This window comes from Synchiropus splendidus, chromosome 10, assembly GCF_027744825.2.
Source record: "Synchiropus splendidus isolate RoL2022-P1 chromosome 10, RoL_Sspl_1.0, whole genome shotgun sequence".
Taxonomy (NCBI): Eukaryota; Metazoa; Chordata; class Actinopteri; order Syngnathiformes; family Callionymidae; genus Synchiropus; species Synchiropus splendidus.
Genome location: NC_071343.1, coordinates 8070648 through 8087835, shown reverse-complemented (window position 1 = coordinate 8087835; position 17188 = coordinate 8070648). Strand labels below are relative to the sequence as shown.

Below are 17188 nucleotides of genomic sequence, written 5' to 3'. Positions count from 1 at the left end.
AAACAGAATATGTGTAATAGTATGTATGACATGTATAATTTATAGAGATTTCTAACTTTCCAACTGCTAGTTTATCTATTTCAATTCCACATTTTAACAACAGCATTTCCACTAAAACGAAACAGAATGAAGAAGAGAATCTTTTGTACTCTAAACTGAATTATTATCATTCTCATAAAAGTGATTTAAAATAGATGTAAATACGAGCAATAATTGTAGTAAGATAAAATAATGAACATCACTTTTGAAATCTATTTTATTTGTATTGTCTTCCATGTTTTTGGTCACCGTTTCAATGATAGGTCTAAAACTTAAATAATAGAAGTAAAATATGTTGTATTTTTTTGATGTTTTAGTATGATGTTTTTATGTAATAAAGCAAGAACCGCTTAAACGCTGACGTAGACACATAGGGCCCGCCCCTTCTTCGACGTGCGTCATGTGCGTCAAGGAAATACTTGGATTTGATTGGGCGAGGGACCGAATTCAAGGGCGCCCACGACCCCACGTGACACACCTGCCATTTGACGTTAAGGAGACTGCGCAATATTATCATGGGAGAGTTGGTGACACCAGGCGACTTCTTGGTTCATGTCGGCGTCTGTGTCGTTTAAATTGTCTCCTGTCTAGCTCCGGCTTTGTCGCACTTACCTGCGGAAGACATGCGGCGAAGCAAGATCGAGGTGGACCGATACGTCTCCTCCGTCCAGAGTTCGTCTCCCTCCCTCAAAGAGGTAAGTTGAGCCGGTGGCTAATGTTAGCTGCGACCATTTATCCACACACAACACGTTACGAGTAGTTCACGGTTACGGGTTCGCTCGACCTTTTCTTGCGTCAGTCGAGTGAAAGCCAGCGTGTCTTTTAACTGGCTTTTCACACTTTTAACTGGTGTGTAAAACGCCTTAATGGGTCCCAGTTAGCATCGGGAGCTAACCGGCACGATGGTGTCTCGTCCTCTGCAGGCAGTGCGCGCGCGGCATGGTGTTGCTGGAGCAGCTATAGTCACTTCGGAGAGAAGTTGTAGCCATTCCGCTGCACAAGTTCACGTCTTAATAACGGTGTTCTTTTTCACCCACCTGGCGGCACCGGCTAAAACGTCACGTTTCAATAGTCTAATAAGAAGAGTTAACTGTTTAAACATAGGCGGAATCACTCATTTGAACTGTTCAACCGAGTAACACCGTTGAATCACTGGATTTCCTTCTCGAAGTAACACAGTGGACATTTAAGTCATTCACTTTCGATTTTCAGCAAACCGCTCCCGACAGACCGATGGATCTCAGACACCTTCTCTCACAATTCAGATGCTAGAAATTGAAACAAGTTAGTTTCGTGCTCTTTATTTATGTTTTTTTTTTTTTTGAACGAAATCCGTACTGTTTATTCATATTGATTGAAACTTTAAAGAGCCTAAAAGTCTGTCAGGAGTTGACCTGCGTCTTAAAGGCCAGGCAGTTTATTTTATTAAAAAGTATTTTATAAGAATGTAAAACCTAATTTCACCATTCCTTCATTCAAGCATTTTTTGATGTGGGTCTTAAAGCTTATGGATTTAAATGTGATGTGGAAACGCAGATCCAACTGCATTTCCCTGACTCAAGCCCTGTAGATTTTTTTTTTTTTCCTTCAGGAAATCTACAGGAAGTTGTGTGCTCATCCTTTATTCCCCGTCTCATGACAAAGACAAAGCTTGTGTTTGCACACAAGAAATGAGGACGCATATGGAAGTGTTTTTGCGAGTTTCTGAAAAAAGAAATCATGTGACTTGTTGAGGAACGAGCAATACTGGTTTTGGGCAGGTTATGTGTTGCATTTTTCACATTGCAAAAAGTATCTGTTCATCTATTCGTAATAATGGGTTAGCGTCTGTATTTGATCAAGCAAAGTGCCAAGATCCAGAAGTGTGAAAGCTTGTATCACACTCCCACGGGCAAGTTTGAGGGTCTGTTTGGACGTGGTGGTTAGCTGCACGGCGTATGATATATTTTGCCCAATTTCTGTTCCCATCGTCTCTTTCGGATGTTAGTTTAACTTGAAATGAGGAGTACAAGTTCACCAACTGTGTTAAAAGACTTAAAATGTATGGTTAATAAAATGTTTAAAAACTGAATTGCCAGTCTTGTCTTGCTCTTAAAGTTTTTCTGCTTTTGTCTGATTCTTAGATTTTTTGTTTTCAATTCACAGAAACCGGTCAAAGGATTTTTATTTGCAAAGCTATATTTTGAGGCAAAGGAATATGAACTTGCAAAACGGTAAGCATTATGTCCTCTGTCTTTGTTTATGATGATGCTGTAAGTAACATCGATCTACTCTGCCACTTTTTTCCAGACATGTATCAGAGTATCTCAGAATCCAGGAAAGGGATCCAAAAGCACACAAGTTCCTTGGACAACTTTACGAGAGGGAAGGAGATGTCAACAAAGCAGTAGGATGTTATAAAGTGTGTACATTTTGTGACGCCATTCACAATATATTCCTACATTTTGCTGTGGCCTTCATGTTCATAACTTGCATTTAGTAATGACATAAACTAGGAAATATTTATCGATGTTCTCTAGATCAGGGGTGTCCAAACCGGTCCTCAATGGCCGCAAGGGGTGCAGGTTTTTGAGTCAACCCAGATAGTGCACACACAGCTTCACCATTCAGGTGTCTTGAGACTGTAATCAGTTGACTCTCCCTCTGGTGAGGCTTGTTGCAGCTGACATCTGATTACTTGAACTGCATGTGCTTGATGGGTTGGAGCAAAAATCCGCACCACTGCGGCCCTTTCTGGAACAGTTTCGACACCTCTGATCTAGATAGATTTATTTGAAATACACTTCTTGGGGAAAAAGTCAGATGCAATTGCTTGTATATTGTTTTGGGTACAAATGTGTTTGACTGAAGATTCATTTCTCTGCAGAGATCTGTGGACTTGAACCCAGCGCAGAGAGACCTGGTTCTGAAGGTGGCAGAGTTGCTGGTGGATGACGAAAAATGTGACAGTCGAGCTGAGTTTTGGGTCGAGAAAGCTGCAAAGACACTGCCTGGAAATCCTGCAGTCTTTGACTTGAGGGTGAGGCCTCAGGACTTTTATATTTTTGTGCAGCATATTTTTGTGCTTATTTGATATGTATTTCAGTCAGTCTGTTCTGAGTCGGTGAAAACATTCAATGTCTGAATTGTTACGTTTTCTGTTGAATGTCTCTCCATTTTCATTACTTAAGGTAGTAGCTAAATTATTGTTTCACAATGAAAAAACAAAGGTGGACAAAGTCATACTGACATTCAGTGTCCTAACAGGAGCGTCTGCTGAGTCGACAAGGCCAGAAGGGCTGGAACCAGCTGTTTGATCTTCTTCAGGCTGAGCTGGCAGCACGTCCGGGTGATGCCCATGTGAACGTGAAATTAGTTCAGTTATTCTGCCAGGATGGCCGGCTGGATGAGGCTGTTAAGCATTGTCTTGCCTCCGAGAGGAGAGGGATGCTCAGGAGCAGTCTGGACTGGTACACCGTCGTCGTGCACACTTTGCAGGTCAGTCATTCAGCTTTTTACTAGGAATGTTCAGTTCCACGTATTCTGCCACAAGACCACACCAGTACGAGTCGTCACTGATAGCAAATAACTGATTTCAGTAGTACTTCTGATCTAAAAAATGTCATTCAACATGGGAACACTTTTGAACAAAAACCGTTCTTCTTTTATTTGCAATAGAGTCCTTAATTTTAAAATAAAACATAAGCAACTCTATGTTCAAAGGTGTTTCCTCTTTTTTATTATGATCTAATGACTTGTCACTTTAAAGTTATGATGGACCTCCATCAATGATTTAATAATCATTGGTTAATAATAATAAATGTGGTGTTAAGACACATTTCATGAGGCTTCCACGTGAAAATGAGAAGGTGTATTTCCAGTTTTATTTTCATCATCAATAGCAAGAAAATGGCAAAACAGTTGATGCAACTGAAGGAGATTACCTTGGTTTAGCGCACTGCAGAAAAACTTTTGAAAAAGTTTTGATGTATTCAGTTGTCTTCATTCTTCAAGTCTTCATTGCTTGTATGCAGATATGACTACAAAACTTTAAAGCTAAACTGTGCCACTGATCAGCATCAATAGTTACTAGACCATTTGACTTTATTAGATTCTTTTATTTTTTTATTTTTTTTTAACTGTCTGAGAACTGATAAGTTGGACTTTCCTGAATCTTAAAATTAATGCCTGGCAAAAAAAAAGACAAATTAAAAATGATCTTTGTTTCAGGAGTATTTGGCTCAGCCAAGCGTCTCCAGCAATGAGAAGATGTGTCGACGTCTCCAGAGAGAGCTGCTGTTGGCCCACTGCAGTCTGGTTAGAATCACGCTGTCTGGAAATGGCGTGCAACCTGCATTAGAAGCTCTCAGGCAGTAAGTGTGTTCTCCTTTTTATTTTTCAGTCATTTTGTCATGGGAAATTAAAGTGTTTTCCTTTGGTAGATTTGACCAAGCTATGCACAAGATAAGCAGCACCGCAGTCCGCCAGCTAGATGAACTATCTGAAGTGTTTGTGGAAATGCGGGGTCACCTGTACCTGCATGCAGCCACTCTCCTGTTGAAAATGGCTCAGAATCACCAACAAACCTGGAGAGCCGTCATCGACCTGGCTGCACTCTGCTATCTGCTGGCCTTTCAGGTATCTTCAAATCTTGGCGTTTACCTTGTTAATTCAGTCAGTTCCCATGTATAATCGAATTTTAATTGTTTGGTTGTTTTCCCTAACCAATTTAAGGCCCCCCGACCAAAGCCCAAAGTGACTAAAAGGGAGCGAGACCAGCCTTCCCCACAATTTCTGGAGCTGCTGGCAAATGACAGACAGAGTCAGGCTGGACACATGCTGCTAAATCTAAGCACAGATTCATCTGCCCTCATCAGAGAGGTGTGTTCAAATGGAACTCCCATTATTTGGAAAATTTGATGTCCAGTGCTATAACTGAGAAACGGTAGGGAAAATGCTGACTTTCAAATTGTTATTGTTTTTGTTATTTTGGATGCAGGTGGTGGAAGCGTTTGGAAATCGCACTGGTCAAGACTCGCTGGTGGATCAGCTTTATGGACCGTCGTCAGCCGGAAACCCTTCCTTCATCGCCAGTGACGACATTCGCTCCATTCATGTCCAGTATCCAGAAATCCCCCAGCTCGCCAAGTGGGATGCAGGTATAGTCAACAGTCTTTTACAGCCTTTTTCCTAATTTGTGAAACTAAGAGGTGTATATGTGTATGTGCAGAATACTGTTGAGGGTAAAAATGGCTGATGTTTCCTACTTTAATCTGTAGGGTCCGTTTTGCTGCATGGTGGAGACCTTCAACATCTGAGCTGGTTGGGCCTGCAATGGGCCCTTTTGTCCCAGCGACCAGCATTGCGTGCCTGGTTACAGCAACTCTTTCCAAGGCTCACCCTGGAAACCTCCAGGCTTGATACAAACGCTCCTGAGTCTATCTGCATTCTGGATTTGGAGGTTGGTGCCTTTGTTCCACTTCCTCAGTTATCGAGAAAATCATTTTAAAATGTTACTTGAGTTGTCTCATTTAAAATCACCATTTCTTGTGATAAGCTTTCCGCTTTTTTCAGATGACAAAGTGAATGTGTGCTTTTAAAAAAAAAACAACAAAAAAACAGATCCCTCTCGCCCTCCGTACAGGTTTTTGTGTATGGCGTGGTGTTCTGCAGTCATTGTCAGCTCCAGGAGACGGCCAAGATCAGCAGTGGTTTAAACCAACAGCACCAGCTGTATGAGCCTCGCTGTCTCCCTCTGCCACTGCTTCGTCTCCTCTCCACAGACCGACAGCGGGAGTGGTGGGACGCCATCTACAGCTTAATTCACAAGCGAGCTGCGTGAGTACCTCAACCATTGTCAAATTGTATGAACTTGGCTTGTATGTTATGTAATCAAGTGATTTTTCTAATTCAGTTTGTTGACCCATTCTGCATTGCCTTGAATCACTTCCGCATATATTCCCATTGTACAGTCAGCATTCAAACAAGGGAGTAAACATATGGCGGTGAACGTCTTCCATTCATTCATTCTTCATTGAATGAAAGGCACTCAATACTGCCCATTTAAAAGAAATTGCTCAGCCACAGTTTGCAGCTTTAAAATACCCAAAATGCCCATGTATTTGGGAAGGTGTGCTGTATATTACGTGCCATGTCACAGATGTGTTATATTGCAACCTGTGAACGAAAATTGAGTCAGATGAGTGTGTCATTAGTTTGAATAATCCACTGTACTTGTTTTTTTTTGTATTCTTCATGTGGTTACAGACCTGGTTTGTCTGGAAAGTTGCGGATGATCGTGCAACATGGACTGAACACTCTTCGAGCCGGAGAAAAACACGGGCTCCAACCAGCACTAGCCATCCACTGGGCTCAGTCTTTAAGCCAGACGGTAGATACAGTTTGGAATTGCACTGTTGAGGAGAATCGTCATGTCATGAGAATCGTTCATGTTTCTGTGAAATTCTCAGTTATAAGGTCAAATGTGACCGACATGAATCATAGATCGACCAGTTTTAATGCCACACTTGTAGATTAGATATTCTTTATTGGTCCCACCTTGGGGAAATTTGATCATACCATTTATATGTTTGCTGTCAAAGGGTGACGGAGTCAACTCCTACTATGACCAGAAGGAGTACATCAGCCGAAGTGTTCACTACTGGAAAGTGGTCCTACCAATGTTGGACAAGATCAAAAACAGAAGGAGTGTACCCGAACCCCTGCACCCTCTCTTTATACACTTTTCCTCCAAAGACATTCAGGTTTGTGTTCTTTTTTTTTTCTCCATCCCATATTCCTGGGAAAAGAAAGTTGGATAAAGCAAAACAGTTTGACATGTTTCCTTTTCCACCTGTGTATAATAGCAGTTTTGTTTTTGTATTTTAGATTTCATCTGTGAAGGGATATGAGGAAGACGCTGAAATAGCATATGCAGTTCTACTTGACATTGAAGGCAAAACTGAAGAAGCAATTGCTACCTTGGAAACCATAAACAACATGTCATCAATCTGGCATTTGGCTCAGGTAAATGCATCTGACAAATTGAGGCTTTGTGTGGGGTAATCAGGGACGGACATTATGTATCACTTGGAAAGAAATATACTAATACTGATATATGCAGATTTACCAGCGGCTGTCTGAGGAGGCCAGCACCGGTGTCGAGGAGACCCAAGACAGGTGCATCACTTTCCTGAAAAAGTTTAGAACATACCTGTCTAAGATCTACAACGCCAACATAGACGACATTGACAAGGTAAATTCATGTGATGTACTTAACAGCAATAATAAAAATCACAATAATATACAAATTTGTTTTCCTCCCTAGCTGCCTGTTTCGATGGAGGAAGTGGTGGATCTTCTAAATGATGTAAACCAGCAGCTCGGAGAAAGTGGAGAGGTCTTGGATGAAGAGGAAGAGAAGGAGAGTCGGAGGGGACCAGCCCACTCCAGTCCAGCGCATCCATCAGAAACCAGCGCCACCATATCACACATGAAGTTCTCTACTCCCTCCCCAAGCAAGAGCATTGTCTCGCCTTCCAAGAGACACCTGGTAGGATCAAGGTTTTACGTTGAGGTTGACAACTTAGGCTGCTGGTTTTTCATCAAATGCTTTTAAACAGATGACTCCAAAGACACCACCTCATTGGGTTGAAGATCAGAAAAGCCTCCTGCAGATGCTTTGTCAGCAAGTTGAAGCGCTTAAGGTAATTGATATACATTATGAACATGAGTATTTAAAATTCTTAACAGCATAGCATGTGCTTAAGAGCCCATGATACTATGCTGTTACAAGCAATTTAGCAGTTTGACTTGCACGTTGAGACATTTTCATCTTCCTATTCTCCCACTTGATGAATATTCTACCTCCCCTAAAACGTTTTCATCATTGGGGTTGACTATTGAAGTGTTGTAGTATAAAATAAATCCTCCATGAATTATGACATGCCATTTTGCAGAATGAGGTCCATGATCTAAGGCACAATGCTTCAGGGAATATGGGCTCTCCTCATCATAAGATGTGTGGGGATGGTTATGCTGGTGAAACCTTGCAAGAGCCATTCACGCCGGTCCAGTCTTACCATGGAGCCCCACTAACAGGTCAGCCATTAACACTAAGAGGCGCTACTTCTGTGAATTCCTTAAAAGAAAAGGAGGCTGACTTTATTTATCTCCCCCCCAGTTTCGACTACAGGTCCCTCGGTGTACTACAACCAGTCTCCCGCGTATAACTCTCAGTATCTCCTCCGCACAGCAGCAAATATGACGCCCACAAAGGTAAAAATCAGTCTGTACTTCAGTTTGTAAACAGCTAAATGTATTGACATTGACAATGTGTTGTATCTGCAGGGCCAAATGTATAGTATGAACAGAATGCCACATCAGCAACATGTCTATGCCTTTCAGCCACCAACAAATACACCACCATTGCAGACAGCCCCATCTTGCATGTACCAACAACAAGAGCAAGTCTACCCAGCCCCACTTCGATTTGACTCCTGTGCCACCAACCTCCTGTCCCCATATAATGAGGAGTACTATAGCCAAGGTGTTAACCAACAACCAACCAACCCTCCTCTACCTGAACCTGGATACTTCACGAAACCACCTGTTGTCCCTGTTCAACAGCCCAAGAGCGTGGAGGGAAAGCCCATGGACTTTGCAAAGCTCCCCTTTGGTCAACAGGCACCGGCAGAAGTCCCTAAAGTGCCTAGTTTTGGAGGAAGTTCAGCTGCTCAGTCGAGTTCTCCTGCAACATTTAAATTCAACTCCAACTTTAAATCCAATGATGGAGATTTTACTTTCTCTGCTTCCCAAGCTAAGCACAGTGAAAGCTTACTTGGGCTTCTCACGTCAGATATTCCACCCAAAACGGAAAGTGTGTCGGATCCTCCGCCTCAGGAACTTCAGTCCAGTCAGAAAGGGATCTTCCACATTGGCACCAGAACCCCTTTTGCCGCAGCACTTGATGGGAACGGGATGGGGACGGGACGAAGCTTGTTTGCAAAACTGGAGCCCCCAATTAAATTTGGAGATCCTGCTGATCAAGGTTTTGGTGTGACAAAAACGGCAGAGGAGAAGGAAGTCAAGGGAGAGTGTGACGACAGCAGTAACGCTGAAGAGGATGAGGAGGAAGATGGTCCTCACTTTGAGCCTATTGTACCTCTACCTGATAAAGTCGACGTGAAAACTGGCGAGGAGGAAGAAGAGGAGATGTTTTGCAACAGAGCAAAGCTGTACCGATTTGACATGGAGACCAAAGAGTGGAAAGAGCGAGGAATTGGCAATGTAAAGATCCTGAAACACACCACAAAAGGAAAGTTCAGACTCCTAATGAGGCGGGAGCAGGTCCTCAAGATCTGTGCCAACCACTACATCAACACTGATATGTTGCTGAAGTCAAACGCAGCGTCTGATAAGTCTTGGGTCTGGAATGCACTTGATTATGCAGATGAAGAACCAAAGACTGAGCAGTTGGCCATTCGTTTCAAAACTGCAGACGAGGCCTCACTTTTCAAGTCCAAGTTTGAGGAAGCACAGAGAATGCTACGACAATCCCCCCAAGATGGCAAAGAACAGGAGCTAAAAGCAGAGACCACTCAAACGACTGAGGATCCTTTTGCCAAATTTGCACTGAAGGCTGGAGAATGGGATTGTCCAGACTGCTTCAGCAGAAATGGAGCCAATGTCAAGAAGTGTGTCGCTTGTCAATGTAGCAATCCGAATCCAGCCGTGAAGCCAGAGGCTGTTGAGCCAAAACCGAGCTCCTTTAGTTTTAAATTTGGAACAGATTCGTCCAACAAAACCTCTGGCACCACTTTTGGAGGCTTTGATGCTTTCGGAACAACGATGCCTTCCTCCTTCTCATTTGGAACTAGCACAGCAACGTCAACAGGCTCAGCAACTGGCGTGTTTGCCTCTGCGTTTGGGGACCAGTTTGGTAAAAAGACGACTGAAGGATCTGCAGACAGCGATCCAAAGGCCACACCTTTTGCAACTTCAAAAGCAAAGAGTTCCCCTGCCCCGGCTGTGCCTGAATTGAAAATATCTGAAGTGCCGGCTAACACTGGTTTTGCTGCTTTGTTTGCAAAGAAGCCGGGACAGTGGGACTGTGCCACATGTGATGTTAGAAATGAAGCTTCAGCGAATAGATGTGTTAGTTGTGGTGCTGCTAATTCTTCAAAGTCTGAAGCTGCTTCAGCGTTTGCATCCGACGGTCCGAAAAAGAGTGATCAACCTAAGACCACAGAAGGAAGATCAGCCGCTTCAAATGACGCGCTGTCTTTAGAAGCCAGGTTTGCCAAGAAAGATGGCGAATGGGACTGTGATGTTTGTGCTGTGAGAAACAAACCATCGTTGAACAAATGTGCGGCCTGCCAGGCTGCCAATCCCAATGCTAAAAGCGTGACGAGTACTGCTCCCTCAGCGTCCACGTTTAGCTTTACATTTGGAACGAAGGCCTCATCGAATCCACCGGATGGAACTGGATTCTCGATGCCTTTTGGACCCAGCAACACATTTCAGTTTGGTCAAAACACCAGTAGTTCCTCTGCGGCTTCATTTAAATTTGAGATTCCTTCATCTGGGACGACATCGACCACAAGTTCCTCTGGCTTCTCTTTTAGTTTGCCCTCTTCAGGCGGCCCCATCAAATTTGGCGTACAAAGTGAAAACGAAACTCCCTCTACCAACGAGTCTACGCCGTCAGTGTCTGCCTCCAGCTTTCTTAAAAGCATGGCTGACAAACACAAATCCCAGGAACCTGACGCAGATAAATCGGACCAAGATCAAAATCCTTTAATTTTGGGGAAAACTGATTCTTTAAGTTTTGCAGACTTGGCAAAGTCCACAGGGGGAGACTTTCAGTTTGGACAAAAAGAGCCTGGTTTCCAAGGCTTCTCAGGTCAGGGGGACCAGGTGTTCAAATCTCTGCAGTCTCTTCAGACAAAACCCACCGTCTCCAATGAACACGATGAGGATGAAATGTATAAAACGGATGAAACCGATGACATTCAATTTGAGCCCATCGTCCAGCTGCCTGAGAAGGTGGATATTGTGACGGGCGAAGAGGACGAGGAAGTACTTTATTCTCAACGTGTGAAGCTGTTCAGATTTGATGCCACCACCAAGCAGTGGAAAGAGCGTGGCGTGGGTCTCCTGAAGTTCTTGAAAAACAGTACTAACGGCAGACTACGGGTGCTGATGAGGAGAGAGCAAGTTTTTAAAGTGTGTGCTAACCACTGGATTACCACCACAATGAACCTCCAGCCTCTAGCAGGGTCTGAGAAAGCTTGGACGTGGACTGCCAACGACTTCTCTGATGGAGATGCTGTTCTGGAGCACTTGGCTGCCAAGTTTAAAACTAAAGAGCTTGCTGAGGAATTCAAGCAGAAGTTTGAGGAATGCCAGGCGCTCCTGTTGGACATACCGCTCCAAACGCCCCACAAACTCGTTGACACAGGCCGAACGGCACTTCTTATCAAGAAGGCGGAGGAGAGGAAGTCGGATTTAAAAGATCTGAAACTCTTGTTGACTGACGAAAAAACAAAGATCACCGACGAGGGTGTGAAAGACAAAGCCTCCTCTTCAAATGTTTCAAGCCTTTTGGGGAAGTCTCAGCCTGAAACAACTGGCCCGACACTAGAGTGGGACAACTACGACCTCAGAGAAGAGGCACTGGATGATACCGTCTCATCTGTCTATGCTTCACCCCTCGCCAGTAGCCCCATTAGGAAAAACCTTTTCCGCTTCGGGGAGTCGACTTCTGGGTTTAACTTCAGCTTCCAACCGGGACCGAGCCCCTCCAAGTCTCCCGCTAAGCTGAACCAGAGCAGAACTTCAGTGGGTACTGATGATGAGCAGGATGGAGGTCAGGAAGAAGAGCGAGATGGACAGTACTTTGAACCTGTGGTCCCCTTACCTGATCTGGTGGAGCTGTGTACGGGGGAGGAAAATGAGCTAGTTGTCTTCAGTCACAGAGCCAAGCTTTACCGATATGACAAAGATCTAAAACAGTGGAAGGAGCGGGGTATTGGAGACCTGAAAATCCTGCAGAATTATGACACCAAACGCGCGAGAGTCATCATGAGAAGAGATCAGGTCTTGAAGATATGTGCGAACCACTGGATCACCACACTCATGAAACTGGAGCCCATGCAGGGAGCAGAGAGAGCCTGGGTCTGGAGCGCCTTGGATTTCTCAGAAGGCGGGGAGGGCAATGTCGAGCAGTTGGCTGTGAGATTCAAGCTCGAGGAAGCGGCAAACGCCTTTAAAAATGTTTTTGAGGAAGCCAAACTCGCATCAGAAAAAAAAGAACTGATGACTCCTGTAAGTTTAGGAGACAAGACCCCAACACAACTGGCTGTGCCGACTGTTTGTGGGAAGGAAGCCATTTCTATTTTAGAGGAGACCACAAAGGAGATGACTGCACTTGCCGATGAGGAGCCGAGCGCCGCCGGGTCTCAGAGTCCAGTCAACCCCTTTAAGAAAGACACCCCGCCCAAATTTGTCTTTGGTGGGAATAGCCTTCAGAAGTTCTTTGGCAGCTCAAAGTCTCCGGATAGCGAAAGTGGCACGAAAACCAAAGATTCTGGACAACCTGGCAAGACGGCCCCCATCGCACCTCCTGCATTCAAGATTCCCGAAAGAGGTAAAAGCAATTCGTTTCTACGTGTTCTGGAAACAGCTGCAATGACTGCTGGTTTTCACTTTTCATTTCGTTGTCTTGTTCCATCTGCATTTCATTGCTCCATCTTACATCTGGCCAGTGCCCCTAGAAGTCGCAGAACATTCTGAACCAAAACACAGCCTCATTTGACATTTTTAAAGTGTATATGAGATCACTCTGACACATGCAGCAAGACGTCACACGGCTCTGTCATCCTTAGTCGCTTTGAACTTCTATGGCCTTGTCTTCTTACAGTCCCAGCCTCACAGTTAGTTTCTCTTCACCCAAAAACCCATCATTCTTTATAGGGCTGGACTTTAGGCTTTTCAAAGATAACCCAATGGCCTTTTGGACCAGCACAGCCACCACCCAATTTGAGCCCCCAGGTATTCTAATCCTTACGGTGTGTGTTAACACTGCTCAGCTGTCACCTGGCTGACGCTGAGATGTAGAGCAGAATAACCCTGATGCACGGAGTGAAGCGGCGTGGATCTAAAATGTTGGCATGATGTGTGTGTCTGTGGATTGTTCTCCATAAGTTTTGATCCAAGCTGCGCCTAAAAAAACAAATTTAAAAACTTAAAAGTTTGGATTCCTGGATCTGTGAATGGCAAATGAGAGAAATGTTTGAGTCAAAAGCCTGTGATTGAGCAGGAGAATGATTTGCGTTGTACGTGTCTAGTAGCCAATGTAGAGCTGGGCTGGAGGATGGTGGCTCCATAACAACTTGATGCCCTTGTAATTGTTGTAAATTGTGTTACGTTTAATGATTAAAAAAATACAGCTGAAATTTTTAAGGAGCCTGAAATGTAACTCTGATTCAAAACATTTTTCTTTTTTTTTTTTTTTTGCCCATAGCTTTATGTGATTGCATGTTTTGGCAGCGCATGCTTTCCGAGTGTCACTAACCGCATTTTACTTACAAGCTGCACTACTTTTACCCTTAAAAAAACTAAATAAATAAATAAAATGTGTCGGTTCCAGGAGCACAAGCGGCAGCTGAGGAGGACTCTGATGTGGAAATCGTGTATGTGAGAGAGCCCACCGCTCAACAGGCTGCTTTATCCAAGAAACTTCTGCTGCCCCTCACCTTCTTCTGCTACAAGAATAAACCAGGCTACAAGAGCGACGAGGAACCCGACGGTGAGAATCTAGCCTGAAGAATCCATCGCTTGTAGCTCGATGATGCCGTTACAGTGGAGCTGTTGGTATTTCAGATGAAGATTATGAGTCTGCAGTGAAGGCCCTGAATGGAAAACTCTATCTGGACCCAGCAGAGGAACATGCGGCGGCGTGTGGCGACCGTACGTCCTCAGAACACCGCGGCTCATCTCACTACAGATTCCTGTGTCCTCAGTCTGTGTTGTGCTTCCATCAGAAGCAGGTGGCAACACGACGACTGTGGAGGAGGAGAGGTCTGAAGCCACGACACCGGCTGACCCCAACACCTCTGGAAGTGACCCTCCTGTGGCAGAGGAGACTGGAACTCAACACGACCCGGTAAATAGCATGTGCATCTACTGTCAGCCCATTTCCTGCCCCAGTTCCTGTGGCAGCGAATGTAAACACCCTCAGGTTGTGAGTTCTGCTGCCAGAGGAGGCTCAGAGCCTGGAGGGCGTGGACACAGCTGTGGTGCTAGCCAACACTCTGAGGCCTCTCTGGCACTCGCTGCTTGTGCCGTTTGTTCAAAATGGCAGCTACTAGGTTCTTCACCTTTCCGATCTCAGGGCCCAACTTTTACAGAACACATGGGCCCAGGGCCCATTCAAGGAATAGAACTGATTCATTGCTGTCATTGTTTTTGTTCAATAACGACACATTTAAACAAACCAAAACTTTGTGAAATGACATGAAACCATATAAAGGTATTTGTCATGGAAAACGCCAACCAGCAGCAGAACCAGGTGCGAGTCATGTACTGTTGGGCAAATTGGAAAAACTGTACGTCATGAATAAAATAAATATGATAAAACGTCAAAATATCAAACTATTTTCTCATTCATAAATAAACTCTAAAGAAGATAAGTAAAGCATAAATGAAAGTATCACCATAAAATGCTCTGCTTAATTTTAAAAGATGCTCCAACAGGTGAACAGTTTTGATCATTTTCCAGAACTTCTCCATAGTTTGTAACTATCACAAATTTGCTGCTGTCAAGTCAGTGACACACTACAGCCACCATATGTGGCAAGTGGATTGAAACTGAGCGTCTCAAGGTCCAGAGGTGTAAAACACAAAACCTCTAGGGGCCCTCTAGGAGGCGCTCGCGGCCCGACCGTGGGCCCCGGATCCATGTTAAGAGAGTTAGAGTTAGTTGACCAAAGAGTGCACAGACTGTTTCTAGTCGCATTTGTATCAACTCATATTACAGCTCTTAACACCGTGTTCTTGGTTTGGTACGACTCTCAAGTTTGTGTCCTCAACTATCTTAGGACACAGCCTCCGGAGGTGCAGCGTCGACGTCGGATCTGTCGCTGGTCACGTCCAGTCAGATATCAGAGTCTGTCACCAAGAGTTCTGCTCTCAGTGGCAGCGTGCCGATCGACCTGTCCACGAAGAAGAACTCGGAGTCGGAGACTAGCAAAGACAGCGCTGCGACGACAAACTCAGGTGTGTGGAAGCCGTTTTCATTGCTGGTTCCTTATTTGAACTTGTCACATCCTTGAGTTGTGGGAAAACCGAGACTGATGGTCTGTCTCTGTCACTTACACAGAACCGTCCATGTTTTCATTCTCTTCCCTGGGAGGATTCTCTTTTGCTGACTTGGCTAAAAACTCTGATGGATTCGCGTTCGGGTCCAAAGGTAAACACACCCCCACCTCGCCCCCTTCAAGAGTGTTTCGTGTCTCTGCGATGGCTGTATCTTTCTCTCCTGTGTTCCTCAGACTCCAACTTTTCTTGGGCCAACGCTGGGCAGATGGTGTTCGGCTCAGCGGTGACGCCAGCAGCCAACGAGAAAGAGGAGGAAAGTGAGGAAGAGGAGGCTCAGAGTGACGACATTCACTTCGAGCCCATCGTGTCCCTCCCTGAGGTAACCACGACTGCCTGAGGCAGAGCGGGAAGTCGTGTCCGCGTCGCCTCACAGCTCTTCTCTCACAGGTGCAGACCAAGTCGGGTGAGGAGGACGAAGAGATTCTTTTCAAGGAGCGGGCCAAGCTGTACCGCTGGGACCGAGCCCTCAGCCAGTGGAAGGAGCGCGGCGTCGGAGACATCAAGATCCTGTTCCACCCAGCCAAGCGCTTCTACAGGATCCTGATGCGAAGAGAACAGGTGTTCAGAGTCTGTGCCAACCACATCATCACCAAGGCCATGGAGCTCAAACCCATGAACACGTCCGCCAACTCCCTCGTCTGGATCGCCACAGACTACTCCGGTACTTTTGCAAGGTCCTGAGGCAGCGACCAGGACGGTTCTGATCCTTCCGTTTATCATTCTGTCCGGCAGACGGCGAGGGTTCGTTGGAGCAGCTGGCCGCCAAGTTCAAGACTCCTGAGATTGCCGAAAAGTTTCACAAGACCTTCTGCGATTGTCAGAGTCACATGGGCGACGATCCCTTGGAAGCCATCTCTGCGCCGATGTCCAAAGTTCAGGAGCACTCGAAGGACTCGAACCCGCAGGTCTTCCTGACGGTGGCTGCTGACGGGGAAGCCCTGGGCTCCCTCACCATCGAGCTCTTCGCACATATCGTCCCCAAAACGGCGGAGAACTTCAGAGCTCTGTGCACAGGTGAAAAGGGCTTTGGGCTGAAAAACTCCGTTTTCCACCGCGTCATTCCAGACTTCATGTGTCAGGTGAGTTGGAGGGTTGGACTGAATTCTGTTGTTGCTCAGTGGAGTGAAAACAATATTCTGGGGTGGTGAGTAAGAAACTGTCTTTACTTTCAAAGCTCAGTAGGTGGTGCACTTGGTTTAAAAATAAAGAGGTTTCGTTGAAACGGTGGTTCAAATCCAGAGATTTCAGAGCAGAGAGCGCTATCTAGTGGGCTCTGAAAATGAGGACACTGTTTCATGAAGCCTCATGACTATAGAGGGTGGACACAGTCAGAGAGCTGCTGTTACATACAGGTAACTACAAAGCCGTTGGTCTTTCCAGGGCGGTGACATCACAAATGCCGACGGCAGCGGAGGCAAGTCCATCTACGGCAGCAAGTTTGATGATGAGAACTTCGACGTGCGGCACACGGGCCCCGGCATCCTGTCCATGGCCAACCGCGGCCGTGACACCAACAACTCGCAGTTCTTCATCACGCTGAAGAAAACGGATCACTTGGATTTTAAACACGTGGCGTTTGGCTTTGTCCGGGACGGCATGGAGGTGGTGCTGCAGATGGGCGCGCTGGGCACCAAGGACGGCAAACCCACGAAGAAGCTGGTCATCACGGACTGTGGGCAGCTGTAGACTCCCATGTTTGAATCTTGTTCTGGGATGAGCCTTGATTCTGTCGTCTTGAATTAAACACAATGGAGAATTGGGCTTTTCTGCTTCTTTTCTTTTGTTTTGC

General features: G+C 45.3%; 1 protein-coding gene across 4 annotated transcripts; it reads left to right on the top strand.

Annotated features, from left to right (window-relative positions):
• The first annotated feature begins 522 nt into the window (after positions 1 to 522).
• On the top strand, positions 523 to 17160 carry ranbp2 (RAN binding protein 2). Of its 4 annotated transcripts, none has more exons than XM_053877084.1 (29): positions 523 to 734; positions 2185 to 2252; positions 2329 to 2440; positions 2906 to 3058; positions 3286 to 3516; positions 4249 to 4391; positions 4461 to 4656; positions 4753 to 4899; positions 5018 to 5177; positions 5298 to 5479; positions 5663 to 5856; positions 6286 to 6409; positions 6621 to 6782; positions 6907 to 7044; positions 7142 to 7273; positions 7346 to 7570; positions 7641 to 7724; positions 7977 to 8118; positions 8201 to 8295; positions 8425 to 12667; positions 13670 to 13828; positions 13903 to 13989; positions 14064 to 14185; positions 15120 to 15297; positions 15401 to 15490; positions 15573 to 15718; positions 15787 to 16060; positions 16132 to 16478; positions 16780 to 17160. In XM_053877084.1, the coding sequence occupies exons 1-29, from the start codon at positions 663 to 665 to the stop codon at positions 17083 to 17085; spliced, it is 8712 nt and encodes a 2903-aa protein (XP_053733059.1). In that variant the 5' UTR covers positions 523 to 662; the 3' UTR covers positions 17086 to 17160. The 4 variants fall into 4 exon arrangements, with proteins under 4 accessions (XP_053733059.1, XP_053733058.1, XP_053733057.1 ...); XM_053877083.1 differs by having other exon boundaries at positions 8368 to 12667; positions 14070 to 14185; XM_053877082.1 differs by having other exon boundaries at positions 8368 to 12667; positions 14067 to 14185.
• Positions 17161 to 17188: the final 28 nt, after the last annotated feature.